Raw genomic sequence first — 16,139 nt, forward strand, 5'->3', positions numbered from 1 at the left:
CACGATGTTGAAAAGAATCATGGTCATTCCTCGGAGTATTTGACAAATTTTTTTTTTTTTTTCGTTTCTTAATATCAAATACAGCAATAAATATTAGCCAAACTCTAAGATACTGTTATCTGCGGTTCTAATTAACAAACTCAGGTTTTTTTTTTTTAATACTCAGTGAAGAAAGAGCAATAAGAATCTGTTGAGATCCATTCGAATTTGGATTAAATTGTCAGAGATATCCCTATTTGTTTATGAGCAAAAATTATAAAATCGCGGATAAAGTCGGTTTTTGTGAATGAAATTTTTTTTTTTTCTGTATCCAGAAAGTACTCATGGAAGACTACCTTCACGATTTTGTGGCACCATGTGACCATCGTTCGTGCGAAAGTATGGGCAATCCGCGGATTTTGCCTCGTCGCGTATTGTTGCTCAACTATGAAACTAGGTGAGCGAATCTTCGACTATTCTCTGGGAAAGGGATTGAAGTTACTGCTGCATCAATTACAATACCACAAGTTGATTATTCATCAAGTTAATCGAAAAAATCGGGAAATTTTTTTTCCGTGTCTGCTTGCAATTCACAAGTAAACTAATTTTTATAGAATTTCTAAATTGGGCTCATAATGTAGATCTTTTCACGACGAACAACTCTTCCACATACACTTTTACCGACTTACTCACCGAAAAAAAGTTATATTGCAAAATATGGGTTTTTCATTTTTTCAGAATTTTTTGCGGCCAAATCCGCTTGAAAAAAATGTTAGACTTTTTAGAGTAGCTTTCTACTGGTCCAAATGAGATTTAAATAAATCGACCAGCCTATGTTCTTCCACATTAATAGAGACGTCATTTTCTGCTTAATTCGACTGGACTATTATTACCAGAAGCCGACTACTACGGCAGAATCTTAGAATCATTGGACCTCACGTATTGATGTTTCTTTCATATTCTTGACCAGCTTCGACATTTTTTGCACAGTAAATACAAATCCAAGAGATCTCACTCACAAGCCGACTCCTATGATTTTCACAACGTTGTTCACAACGATCGACGAAGGGATAAATGAATGTTAGGGGGCACTTGTTTCTTGCAACGCTAGCTCATCTTTGATGAAAACGTGGAATATGTAGAAAATAGTGACGATTTACCGCTGCACGAGTGGTACTCGAAGTGATAACTGTCGTGGTTCAATTATAACGATATGCAATCCGTTCTGTACGTTTGCAGATTGTATACCAGAAATAGAATAAATTTATGGGTACCTACCTGCATTCCGGACCCAGTTTACGTATCTCGGATCCTTGGTATTCGGGAAGCAGAATAGCGTTATGCCCTCTTTATCTCGGGTCGATGTGCAGTTTTTATAAAAACACACATCGCTGGTGAGGGTCGTCATGACGTTTTCACTTTCTCACTCGTGGATTTTTTGTTCGGTCTATTTTGCACTGGACAAGCACAGGCTCCGCGATATCAATGAAGGACTGAACAGTAGCTAATTCGTTACAATTAAATAGACGTAAGTCACAAACAAAATTGAATTCTCACCGTGGTGAGGACGGATGTACGTACTACACACATCAATAACGGGGAATCAAGATTTGCAGTAAATATGCATAAATTTAAAAATGGCGCAGTGTAATGTCCAGCGTAGCATATGAAAAAACTGCGACATAAATTTTTGAAAAGCTATATTGAATATGTGAATTCTTCATCCCTTCTTTCCAAATGAGAAAGATGAGGTCGCGATTCCGTAAAGCAGGAACGCGGTAAAGCTCGCGCATGCACAGAATTGAAATCGGCCGTGATTGGCGCTGCATAGTGGTAGCATAGATATATTGTGGTAGCACTACGCTGATCGGATCACGCCGCCGACGCAATGCATCAAACAACCAATTTCATCAGTTTTTCAAACACGATCGTCATGGCCGGTAAGTAGTGCTTATTTAACTTACATTTTGTTTGCCACACATCCGACTTAAATTCTCGTTATTACACCAGATATGTAAAATGTGACGGTCAGAAATACAGTGTGATCATATTTAAAGTCTTATTTGGGATATAAATACAGAAATAAAACACACGTAAATCCTAACCGGGATAGTTGAAAGACTGTAAAATCGGTGCTCGTATTTGCAATTCATTTTCTGAAATTTTCTAATGGGTTACTTTAATGAGATAATTTTTCTGCTCTATTGATGAAAACATATTGTACGAAATTCAACCGATAATGACACAGATTATCGTGTAAAATATGTTGTGAACTGTCTTCCGCCATTATGGTGGCTTGGTAGCGTCATAAATATATTCAGGACGGGAATTCCACGCAAACTCGACAAGCCTCCGTCCCTCACCATTTCTGTTCCGATCCATCCTTTTTTTTGACATTCAATTAACCCAGGATAGGTGGAAAAAAAAATTATTCATATTTTTCGGAAATATAGTCGCGTGCAACATTTTTTTGTTTCTTAAAAGCCGGTGACGGAATTCGGGCGTTCGAAAAATCATAAATAATTTTTTTTTCCACCTATCCTGGGTTAATTGAATGTCAAAAAAAAGGATGGATCGGAACAGAAATGGTGAGGGACGGAGGCTTGTCGAGTTTGCGTGGAATTCCCCATATATTCTGCATATACTACACGCACTGTATACCTTCCAAATAAATAATTTTTGCACTAATGTGATATTTTATTGTTTCCAAAGATAACGAAACAAACAGAGACGAGTCGCCACGCCGTTCTTATGCGGAGGCGGCGGGCGGGGTGGCGGCCCCCCCCGGCCCGTCACGGGAGCCGGCACGGCAAAACGTACGTAACAGATCTTCAATGTTCACACAGACATTATAGTTTCATACCGAATCCAAATCAACACTTCAATCATGAATTCGTTTTTGAAAAGATGCTGCATTTTTTTTCTGAAATATTGTTGCAATTCTCCCTATGATGATTTCTATCACAGACAACTTGTCGGTTTGATCACCACACAATATATATCTATGACCACACATAAAATTTATCTATTTTCGGAGGAGCAGTTATATCCACACCAATAGAATCCCTTCTTGAATCTGATTTTTTGCATGAAAAGTTTTGCTATTTCTTATCACTCGAACTTGACACTAATTTATGTAAATGAGAAGGTGAGCCATTTTTTTGTTAAATGATCGGTCGAGACTTTAATCATCACTGTCGATTTCAAAATCAGTTGTTCTCCATAACCGATTTTAAAGGAATATAAATGGTGATTACTTTAAATGTTAGTATAATTCTTATTATTATGGTACAATAGAATAATTCTTAATTTTCTCTTTCTAATGGTAAATGAAGATTGTCCTCGCTTACTTCAAATACAAATTAGCGAAAGAATTTTCGTCATACTTGAGTTTCAGAAAGCTCGGGCTTTCGTTAAGTACCCCGTATTGCCCCGCCTTCCCCTATATACATGATGAAGCGTATCAACAAACTAAATGTGGTACGAAGAGTCCTGACCCATATTTCACATATCTCATATATCACAACAAGCATTCCATTAGAAAAACTAGTCCAAGTCAATAGAACTATTAAAATTGTAAAGATACAGTGCGAATGAAAGTGTCTGATTTCAGTGCTATCTCTACATCAAATTATAGCTTATAATCATTATCATTCACAGGAGGATGTAATGCGGGAGTTAGTCGCGCTGAGGGCTGCGGTGGCCCAGCTGCAACGGCAGCAGCAGCCGCAGCCGCCGCAGCCGCCCCGCCCGCCGCGAACGCAGCCCCGGCGGAGGAGGCGACCCAGGCGGCCCAGGCGGCGGAGGCGGCCCAGCCGGCGCAGCTGCAGGCAGCGGACCCCGGCGAGCCGGTGCGGCCGCGGAAGAACCGTCGAAACCGCCGCCGCCGGGGGGAAATCGGGCACCCGCCATCTACCACTATTACTACCGTTAGTAATATTGGTAGATGGCGGGCCGGCGACGCCGCCCCCTATTAATAAATAAATATATTTAAAAAAATATACTGCTTGTATTGGTTCTTTTCCTTCCACCACAAATATAGTGCGACAGTAGTTCTAATGCATCTGATGTCTGAATTATGAATTTCCATCGTTGTCTTGTTGTGAATAGTAGTGAACGTTAGTAGTTTAAGCCATTTATAATTCCGTTGCAATTTGTGAGTTCGCGCTTTCGAAAGATCATCTTATTGTCAGTTTTTCAAGTACATAATTGTAGAGGAAAGAACTTGTAATTTTGGTCACCGATTTCATTGAGCAACTGTCATTAAGGTCACAGATGTAGTGTGGTGATTTCGATTGATAAGGGGGTTCACTCTTGATGGTTCACAGATTTGTCTCTCGCAGGGGCGCTCATTTGTATCACCTATTGAATGATAGGAATAAAAACCTTGTCCGGACGTTAAAACCATAGATATAGTATCTATGTAGAAACATATATATACTGAACAGAACCTTCTCATGGGCCGTGTATTATGTTCCACTACCGTCATAGATGTGTTCAATATATCTATGTTACTACTAACAATAAGCTGTATACCCTTGAAATATGAGGTATCTTCGAGAGGATGCAGATATTTTGATAATTTTTATACTGGGGGTCTGGTGAACTCTTTTACATTATTCGAGTACAACGTTTTAGAAGAGAGAAAACTTAGATCAATAATATATCTGTGATGAAATAATTACTGGAAAATGTGCTTTTTCAACTTATATCGTATTTCTGGGTTTAATGGCTGAAATTTTCAGACATATTTTTTCTCGATTACGAATCGATAAGCCTATCATAAATGGATTAGGGTTGCCCCAAAGAAAAACTGATATTTCTCTTCCTGCGTCTCCTATGGAAATGTATCACACATGTTTTGAGAGCCTCCTCCGAAGATCAGCTCAAACAGATGATTTTTAGGGGTCACTCAAGATTTTCACACAATTTACAAAATCGTGCAGAATTAAATTTTTTTCGGTTTCTTTTCTCAATCGTCTATTGCATTCTATGTTATAAACGATAAAGATACCACAAATATCCAGTAGATACTTTGATTTTCAAAAGTCACCTCAAATTTTTTATCCTCCAAGGTAAAGTACTTAAGATGTTTTCGAGCGACCTTTGAATCTAAATATTAACGAACTTTCAACTCTTGAGGTTGATATATAAAAGAATAGAAAGATAGATAAATATCTATGATGAAAGTGAAGATCAAGCATTAAAAAATTTCCCAAAATTTTTCAACTAAATTAGGTTCGATATATCTATGGTATTATCATGTGTTATTGAATTTTCCTTTCATGATTCTGCAACTTTTGTTCCACACATTTTCCAAAAGAATCCTCAGGTTTTACAGGTTATTTGCATCATAGCCTGTATCTAACGTTAAAAATTTATGGATACCGTGTATAACATGGCTAATCTTTCTCGGTCACATATCTGTCGGTCAAGTTGAACATCTACGTCGAATTATTATATCGATCGGTCTAGAAAATAATTTGCGAAATCATGTGACTTATAGCGTATCAGGTCGTTCTGTAGGTAAAACAGCGTCCTGAAGCGAAATCCTCAAAAAAGATATTTTCGCCGAGCGCGCTGACTACATTCATGTCGCGACACTACGATTTGCCAGCAACTTGTCCGATCTAGTTCAATATATCTATGGTATAAGCAACGAGTAGGTCTGAATTCGTTGGTATAAGGATGAATTTGAAGATTGGATCTACAGATCGCTCGTGCGGTTGACCGACAATTTCTCAGAGGTCGATGAAAGGTCTGTTTTACCATAAAACACAGAGGGCGCTCTGGGCTGGCACTCTTATTTTGCGACTTAATACCCTATGACTCTGACTTTTCGCAACTTGTCCGATCTAGTTCAATATATACGTACGTCAAGCTAGAATTACCACTTTGGAAGATCAGCAAAACACCTATTAAATAATTAAAGGCTAATTAGAGGCTAAATAAATGCCCGATTGCCAAATTAAATGCTGCTTATTTTTTTAAAAAACCGCGTAGGGGTGCTAGCTCAATATCGAGCTAGCATCACCACATCAAAAAAACCAACAGGGACAGCAAGAATTTGAAAATTGACCAAGCAGAAATTGAAGGCTCATTAAGGGCTCGCGATTTCATACTTTTTTGAAATTTAATAACGAGCCCCCTACACAGGACAACCACCCCCTTATCAAAAACCAGAGTATCTAATTACCGAGAATAATTAAGAGACCACAAACGGTCTCAAAAATCTTCCTGAATTAAAGGCTCGCGATCCTGAATTTTTCGGGATTTTTTCAACCCACCCTGTGCTCAGGATAACTACCCTCTTATCAAAAACCAGAATTTTCAATTTCCGAGTGTTCTCGGCAGGCCACAAATGGTCCCCGGTGACCGGCGGTCGCAAATATAAGCCATTGTATTTCAGCCTTATTGACATTCTCGGCTTCTCTCATAAACTCAACAACAGTTTATAGAATTAAAGGCCAAACAAAACAATGTAAGGTCACATATGTGGTATCGTTTATTTTCACACTGTCAATATAGTCGATCATCACAGTTTCTCTTTGAAATATATGAGCACATATGGTTTCGCTTTATATTGAACAGGAATATAGTTTGGTGGACGCGTGAATCGTCGAATTCCATCCACGAGTCTGGGGACCTCAATGAGATGGCCGTATAATGCCCGATTCTGGTGTCTGCTTCACCATATAATCAGGTGTTATAACCGGCAGGCGGTTTGAAATCGATGATGCCGATCAACGTAAATTGGCTCCGTTCATCGATTCGTAGGGGATCTTCAAAGATTCGTGGCAACGTATCGATAGCCATTCGGTGACCATCGTTTACTTCAATCAAAATAAACGGTCCTGTAAACAACATCACTACCGCAAGTAAGAATTAGCAATATACATCTTCAACGGATAACGAACTAAATGGCTTTTTTTAATACCGTTGCACAATGGAGATATCATCCGTATTCTGTATATCAATGTAGGACCATGCTTGCAATAGGCTCATGAAAATTATATTCAATTTTAAGTCAATACCGTATCATTTCCAAATATTCAAGATTTCGCTTGATTTCGCAGAGGCGTTCGAAGGTAAGATTCAGGATTAGAGTTACAACTCTTCGAAATTGAACAAAAACTTGAGAATTATGTCTTTAGAATCTAATGAAAAAAATAATTGAACCGTTATCCATCTCGCATTTCAAGAAAAATCAGCAGGCTTTATTCGATAATACATCACACGGATAATCAGAACTGGAACTTCATTTACCTGAACATCAATCCCGAATAATTGTGATCAGTTCAAGGAGACATTATGCCAGTAGAAATTGGTAGTTAAAACCATGTTTAATTTCAGGTAATGTATTGTACCGGTTTGCTACAATCGGCAGATTTAATGTGAATGTTGGGCGCCAAGTTGAAATTCAACTAATTTATAGACTCTTCTCCTCGGTCGATTGGACATACGTCCTTGGGCCGGATACAAAAAATAAAGAGGACTGGACTATGATTGCGTCGTAGGAAGGAAGGATTTATAGTGGAACATAGGTTTTTATTCAGGACACACAATTATATGGGAGTGATAGGAATTTACAAACACTTTTTCTTAAGGCTAAGAGGATTTCTTTCCTTTTTTCACAAATTATTTAATAACAGATATCCTTTTTTAGGGACTATCCTATCTATCTTTATAACTCTTTCTGTTTTCTCACTTTTAAAGGTTCTACTATTTTCTATACTAGAAACTCCTATACTTAGTAGAGAACAACCATATCCCAGAATCTAGGCACAAGGAGGGAATTTAATGCAACCTCAATGCGTTGACTTTAGTATTCAATTGAATTTAGGGGGAAAAGATTTTTTAGGTGGTTATAGCTCCGGACAGGCAAAGAAACCGAAGCGTCTCCGCGATGCCGGCATGCGAACCAAAAATAGGGGAAAATCAGAGATCTGGACAGGCAGCGAGACCGAAGCCACTCCGCGATGCCAGCAACTCAGACTGTGCAGGATTTTACGGGTAAAGATCTGGACAGGCAGAGAAACCGAAGCCACTCCGCGATGCCAGCAACTTTACCGGGCAAGATTTTACGAGTAAAGATCTGGACAGGCAGAGAAACCGAAGCAACTCCGCGATGCCAGCAACTTCACCGGGCAAAAGAAGACTTCTTTAAGAGAAAACCTATTGAAGATCTGGACAGGCAGAGAGACCGAAGCCACTCCGCGATGCCAGCAACTTCGCTAGGTGATCAGGTACAAGGGATATGGTGATCCTGTTTGAGTGAGGAATTCGGTGGATTATATATCCCCTTCATCCTTTTGTTCCCACGAGAGGCTACTATTCGTTCGTATCCCTCTAGGAGTCACATATTCAACTCATCTGGTTTGCTCGGGGCCTTCTGAGGTACTCCCGGCGATCGCGAAATTAAAACAATTGCTAACGCGCTTCACGTATACTGACCTACACACTTCCGTGAATCAGTATTCGTGTCGCCTACTTCTATGTATCTTTTTCTTCCTATCTTTTTTTTAGAAGATTGGGTGCACCACGTTACAGTATATTAGGGTGATTGAAAAAAAAAAAAAAAAAATTTCCGCGAACAAGTTAAAAAGTTCCGTCTTGTTGTAAAAAATAAGCCAGTTAAAATTTGAGCTCTTAATAATAATATTAGGATAGTCCGCATCGCACTTTTCTATTTTCCATAAGTATAACATGGGAAATTTTTTTTCTACACCTTCAGATTTTCATTACTAGTTTATCGTGTATCGTAGCAAAAATCTTCTCACATGTGTTTGTAGAGAATTAAACGCTCTACAAAAACGGCTGCCATGATTTTTCGCTAAGTCTACTGGTTCAAAAGTTATTCGAAGTCAAAGTTTAATTTATATATAAAATTATCAATCGAATAACTTTGAAACCAGTAGATTAAGCGAAAAATCATACGAAACCTTTTTTGTAGAGCGCTTAATTCTCTACAAAAATACGTCAAAAAATTTTTGCCACGATACACGATGAACTACTAATAAAAATCAGAAGGTGCAAAAAAAAATTTCCCATGTTATTCTTATGGAAAATAGAAAAGTGTGATGCGGACTATTTTAATATTAATATTAAGGGTCAAAATTCTAACTGGCTTATTTTTACGCCAAAACGGAACTTCCGAGCCTGTTTGCGAAAAAAAATTTTATTTTGAATCAACCTAATGTGTCTCAAAATCAGTTCATAAATCACATTAAATATATAACTGTAATCGTTGATTCATGATTTGAGCTATGGTGCAGACGAAAATTTTTCTTCAAATTATATTTTCTAATGGTAAGAATAGTCGAAACTTTTGAGTATTATTCGTACTAGTACGGGTATAGTATATACGGGCGGATATCCGCGATAATTTCTACATAAATTTCATCTGATTTCTTTTTTCACAATTGTACAGGTTCGAGTGGCAAGAAGTCGTATTATACAATGATAATTTGTTTTCATCCACAGGGATTCTTCACAATCAGCTGTTTAAATGTCACCGAATGCTGGATTTGCAAAACCTCCCAAGTTCAATGAGTGTAAGATATGTTTAATTCACAGCGATTTATAATTTGTGTAGAAATTTATGACAAAGGACTGAATTTCGTAGTTGTGGAGTGAATGGACTAACCGGTTCCAGAAAATTGGGTACTTGCGACACCAGGACACTTCTTCACGGGGCAAGGTCTGGTGCCATGAATTGCGACGTGCTCCATTAATACATCTTCAAACTTAGCATCCATAAGAAGTTGTCGGGGAACGCATATCGTGCGTAGTTTGGTTACCCGAGGCTCACATCCGGCTGAACGGGTCGTCACTTCTTCTACGCTTGGTGTGTCAATGAATATGTTACCTACCATGCCGCCAACGTTAGTGGCACAATCTATAAGGTAACTATCGCCAATCGTCTTTATGGGTGGATATTTCTCAATAAGGATATCTGCCCTTAGGTGATATGAGTGAGCTCTTAGGCCTCGTGTTATAATGTCCTCCACCAAATGGAACAAAGGATTGACATGCATCAAGCTTTCTACTGCCTCTCTCGCGGCAGGTCTGTCACATGCAACTACCAAAATCGCGTGCAGAACACTATTAAATGCACAAGTATTCGTGAAGGTATATTCCTTTTTTCCGAATTTTGAAACCTGTAGAAATAATGAAAGAAAACGCACCAAACTCATAAGCAGCATTCAAACAATAACAGGAAATTTTCAGAATGAATTGCGAGAAATCTTCCACAAGGTGGATCAATCACGGGCATCCAAGGAGAAAAACAGTTCAAAGAATGAAATCATCGTTCACCTTTTCACTAATTTGTTTCACAGCGTGTGCTAGTCAACAATGTCGTTCCGAAACATGGTCAACAATCAGTGGGTGCAGAAAATAAGTAGGAATACAATTTAAAACGAGAGTCTAACATATATTACCTGCATCTTCAAATTATTGCCGTTTTTCATAATGGGTATTTTTGCCAGTTTATCCAGGAATATCGCAGTATGAGTGGCGTGATTTTCTTGCAAATACCGATTTCTCCGTTTGGGAGCCTTGGATACCAAACCCCTCCACTTTTCTGTCTCCCGAGAGGCGAGGACTTCTGCCGTATTACCGAACTTCTCACAATTCGGACAAATGGTTGACTCGGTCAGTATATGACCATTAGAAAACCGTATAACTTTTGTGCACAGGGTGCATGCCTGTGAATCTGCTTCATTCCAATTTTTAGGGGGTGGTGAGAAATCCACTGTAGCTTCTTGATCCCAGCGTCGAATATCATCGCCAACCTCATTTGCCAATGCAATGGGAGAAGACTTACGACAAGCTTCGTCACGACGTAAATCACGGTCATCGTTCCGAATCATCTTGAGATTTTGCTTATGATCCGGTGAAGCTGTATCGACGGCAGCATGAACGATGTGGCGGTCAATCGGCCAATCGACGAAAGCTTGAGTTCTTGCATCAATGATTTTAGTACAACCACCGAGATAATTCAGATGTTTGGCAACAAAATCATCAGCTCTCATGGGTTTCAATTCATTACCTAAAAGATGGGTTTTGATTAGGTTAAATTCGCTGTCAACGTAGGCGCTCGTCGCAGGTACTCGGCCGTAATTGAACCGGTCACGACACACACACACGACCACAGTGGAAACCAACGGATGTCATTAAGAATTCGGTCTGCAAGCCTCGGTAAATGATGCGCATTATCGTGGTTTCCTTCTTCAATATTGGTGATATTTGTTCCTTCCAGGTCTATATCTCTGGCCCACGACAACCAGTAGTTATCGGATGGTGTTTTATCGAAGACGCTATCTTTATCTGCATGGATGATTGATGATGTGTCGTGCTTTTCATCATGGAGTTCTGGACTGGGATTCAATAGATCTTTCAACCTCATTTTATGCTGTTCGCATTGACTTGGCTCTCCCGACGGTAGATTTCCATCTGTTTCTGATCGTGCGACCATAGATATATTGTCTACGGTGCGACTAGTAAAATTGATCGCAGCATCTCGCCAGCAAAATGTACATTGCGCACTAGTATTAACTGCCCTATCGTGGCTAAGTAAAACGTTTTTATTCGTTTCGATGATGTCTTCAAAAAATTCGCGTACATTTTGAGGAAATGGGCAACATCTATCCGAACATAACATGATGGCAATACTGGTCCACCGCAAGCACTGGCATAATCTTCGATCGTCGAGTAATTTGTGAAGACTTTTATCGCCGCTCCTAAAAGTGCCTTGGACGAATCACAGACAACTTCTTTGGGATGTATCACTACTTGTGAGGCCCACTCCGACAGCTAACTCGAAATCTTGACGGAAGTATGTCGTTTACGGAGCAGTTGCGCTACTGAAAATTGTCCATTCTTGTTATGTACCACCGCATGATACAGACCAGTTTTTGTTTGGTCGCAGCGGTCTATGGATATTATGATGCTACCAGTAGCATCTATGGCAATGCATGCTAGTTCCTTTTTGGCATATGCACGATTTATATGCATCTGGTGGTTCGTCCAATAGTACACGAAGAACGGATCTACACCTATTTCATGAATCGAATTTAATTACGATCGACGTTTCATAATCTGCAAGGCACGAATCGGATCACGATCTAAATGCTGCAATGCGAGGTATTCGTGCTTCGCATTGGTCAAAGTGGTGAGATCATATAGGTGAGGTAGCTCGGGATCCCCAGGTAACATCATCTAATCAGCTTTCTCAGCTCGGTAAATTGCTGCAGATTTGGTGCACAGCTCACGGCCTATCGTTTGACGTAGGGGTGCCCGGAGATACCTTTTGCCACAACGCCCTTTGCCTTTCGTTGTAACGCAATAAATATGTACACTGTTTGGAGGAGTGTCAATACTATTGTCAATGCGACATTCGATTGTACCTCCACAGTCGCACGTCCTTATGAAATACAAACAACGTATAATGGCAATGTCGTAAAAGAATTGAATTGCACCTCCGAAAGCGTCCGAATTATTCATGTTTTAGCATTAGTTTAGTGTGTAGACCCGCTATATGAAGGAAGCGCCAAAAATCTTTTTGTACAAGAGAATTTCACATGAAAATAAAGCTCTATGCAAAGTAAGAACGAAGTCGGACGGGGAGAGGGGGGGAGAGGGGGGCGCATTCGGAAGTTCATTCATTTCATTTCAAGTATTCATTCATTGTTTCGATACCCAATTTTATTTGGAGTATTTATTATTGTTGTTGATTTTTTTTTTGTCTCGGAAAGATAGGATAGTCCATTGTTATATTGTTATCATTATCATACATATAATATAGGAAAGCAAGGAAAAGATAAAAACATGGTTCCATAACAAATCTTGTGTTAAAATAATCGTAATAAGAAATACAATTTTCGATAACTTTTTCAGAACTGATACTGACCCATGTACAATTTTGCAACGTACCTTGTATCAATCCACTCTGAGCATCCTGCGTCATCCTTGAATTTAAAAAATTGAAAGCACATCGCAATCGGGTTGCATTCCATATTTGTTTTGTAAACCAACCTTGCCAAAGGCCGGGCTTCAAAATTAAGTACTGCCGATCACACTGCTTACCTCTTTCGCGTCTCATACACGGCATCTTCCAGCAATTTTTCAAATTCACACTTCTCCGACCGAATTGTGAATTTATCGTGATCCGAATCAGAAAACGAGTCTTGTTCATCAATTGATAAGGCCAACTGATCGACACTGTCGTTGCTCACTGCACTAGAATCTCGAATTGATGAGACACTTCTGTCAGCGGTTTCATATAGTATCTGCCTTCGAATGATGGGATTACAAACCATAGAATATAGGGTCCTAGCCGATAATTTGTAATTCAAATCCTCGGAAATCAGATTCCACACCTTATCCAATTTGGAAATTACTTTTTTATTAATTCTGAATATTTCTGACCTCCGTTTCTTGAGAGCTTCGATAGCGACTTTTCGCTCGACTTTGAACGGTTTTCCTGGTGGACGCGTCATTATTACTAATGATTCGCAATGCGCTGTGTCAAGTGATCACACAGAACTGATAACAGTCTTATTTTAACGAAACAAAGGCGGACCGCACGCCATAGGCTTGCAACAATGTTGCGCATCAACGTCGATCATTCTCCATTTTTTTTTTTCCATTTTTTTTAAATTTTTTGTCAATTGTTCAATTTTTTATATATTTTTAAATATTTTCCTTCCATTTATTTTCTATATTTTTGAATTTTTCGCCATCACAATCGTTCTTCCTTGTGAAACTTTAATTGTTGATTTATTTTAGATAGGAAACAACGACAGAAAACATTTCATTCAGTCAAATAATGCACTCACTTCAAAAATATGACGTGCATGATAGTGTTAAACACTTGACAGTACAAAAATATGTTCAATATTTGTCAAATTTTTTTAGTGCTTAGTGTTTAATATTATCATTCACGTGATATTTATGAAGTAAGTGCATTATTTGACTGAATGAAATATTTTCTGGCGCTGTTTACTTTCTAAAATGAATTAACAATTAAAGTTTCACAAGAAAAAATGATTGTGGTGGCAAAAAAAAATCAAAAGAATAAAGAAAATGAATAGAAGAAAAATATGAAAAGAAAAATGTGGAGAAAAAAAAATTTACAGATAAAAATAAGAAAAAAATTAAAAAAGTACAAATAACTAGAAACAATGATAAAAAAAAATATGTACACTTTTTTTCATGAGTGAAAAATATTCGTCCTTGGCCATAATATCTCTGAGAATTTTTTCAAAAATATTGATCACAGCGCTGTTCTGAGTTTTCATAAATTCATAACCCAAAAACGGCTGAACTCAAAAATCTGAAAAAATCACCATAGTGTTTTAAGCCAAGAGTTATCATGAGAAAAAATCGCTGGAAAAATCGAACCGGGTGACTGTTTATGGTTTGTCGAAATGACGTGGAACTCCCCACATGCATGCTTGCCAAAAGAGATGATTTCGGTACTTGACTCGATTTGTTTTCAAAAGCAACAAATTCGCAGAGCTGTAGTCAGTCTAAAACAAAGTCGAGAAAGTTGTTGTAGACTCTTCTCTACACTTTTACATGCACAGAAAGTGAGCAAGGGTGGGTTTTCAGTAACTAAGGGTTGAGCAAAAAAATCGGCAGCTCTATTTATTGAGAGCAATAAATTTACGGGGCTGACAAAAGGTCAAATTATCTCATCGCATACCGGATTTTAACGTTTTCTCCACTTTCGGGCGGTAGGGTGAGTTCAGGGAGGCCAGGGGTGGAGCAGAAAATCTTTGTCAGTCGTTTTTTCACAGGAAAGACCACAAAGAGTCCGACAGTGTTCTTTAAGTTCAGTTCTCGGCTTGTTTTCATTCTCCATTGCACGGCAACCATTGGAGGTTGGTTTTTGAGTTAGGGGTTGGCATTTTTGGTTTCGAAATTGCGCCCTAGCAAAGCGATTAATGAGCAACAAATTCTGATGGTGGTGCTCACTTTTTTTTAATCTGGCAACACCCTCAATTAAGCCGAAACGGCTGGAGCCACAGAATCCAGATTCCGGCAACAAATGAGCAACGGAGGAGCACTAAATCCCAATAATAGTTTTAACCGATTTCGCTCAAGTGATTATTCCAACTGCCAACGTGCCTTGGGGGCTGCATTTATGAGCTGATGTGAGTTGCGCTTTGTTGATCCTTGAGTCTCGATGAAAAAAAAACTTGATACTATGGATAAAAAATGAAAACTATCTACTTACACATGACATAACGAATATTCTGCCAGCACCGCGTCGCGGAAAAAAAAACGAATAATAATTACCGATATAATGACAATCACAATACAATTGGACTACAAAATGCAGATAAGAATGAAAAAGCATTACGAGGCGTAAAGCACTTTTTTATTGTTATTAGATTTCGCAATGACATTTGGAGAAGACATATTGATTCGGAGCTGAAAAACAAAAACCATATTTTCGATAGATGGACTAAGTTCACCCATGTGGGCGCATACGGCCTCTTGGGACCATTTGCAGTCTTACAGCGGAGCTTAAGAATCGAAGACCTTGAGTTTCTGCTTAGGGCTGGTTTTCCTGAACAGAAGGTGGGTGGAAAAAATCCCGAAAAATTCAGAATCGCGAGCCTTTAATTCAGAAAGATTTTTGAGACCGTTTGTGGCCTCTTAGTTATTCTCGGTAATTAGATACTCTGGTTTTTGATAAGGGGGTGGTTGTCCTGTGTAGGGGGCTCGTTATTTAATTTCGAAAAAGTATGAAATCGCGAGCCCTTAATGAGCCTTCAATTTCTGCTTGGTCGATTTTCAAATTCTTGCTGTCCCTGTTGGTTTTTTTGATGTGGTGATGCTAGCTCGATATTGAGCTAGCACCCCTACGCGGTTTTTTAAAAAAATGAGCAGCATTTAATTTGGCAATCGGGCATTTATTTATTTCCTCTAATTAACCTTTAATTATTCAATAGGTGTTTTGATGATCTTCCAAAGTGGTAATTCTAGCTTGACGTACGTTCAATCATAGATATATTGAACTAGATCGGACAAGATCATGGCGGATTCTAGTGTATGGGTTTAAATGTAGGCGGCGCGCTCGGCGAAAAAACCCAAATTGAGGATTTAGCTTCAGGCCACTGTTTTACTCACAGAATTACCTAAAACCC

At 38.8% G+C, this 16,139-nt stretch overlaps 1 protein-coding gene across 1 annotated transcript; it reads left to right on the forward strand.

The window, feature by feature from the left end:
* Positions 1 to 919: 919 nt before the first annotated feature.
* On the forward strand, positions 920 to 3,963 carry LOC125501896 (sterile alpha motif domain-containing protein 1-like). The gene is made up of 3 exons (XM_048659021.1): positions 920 to 1,919; positions 2,692 to 2,795; positions 3,640 to 3,963. Exons 1-3 carry the CDS (start codon positions 1,868 to 1,870, stop codon positions 3,961 to 3,963), a joined length of 480 nt encoding a protein of 159 aa, XP_048514978.1. The 5' UTR covers positions 920 to 1,867.
* The last annotated feature ends 12,176 nt before the right edge of the window (positions 3,964 to 16,139 follow it).

This window comes from Athalia rosae, chromosome 7 (genome assembly GCF_917208135.1).
Source record: "Athalia rosae chromosome 7, iyAthRosa1.1, whole genome shotgun sequence".
Taxonomy (NCBI): Eukaryota; Metazoa; Arthropoda; class Insecta; order Hymenoptera; family Athaliidae; genus Athalia; species Athalia rosae.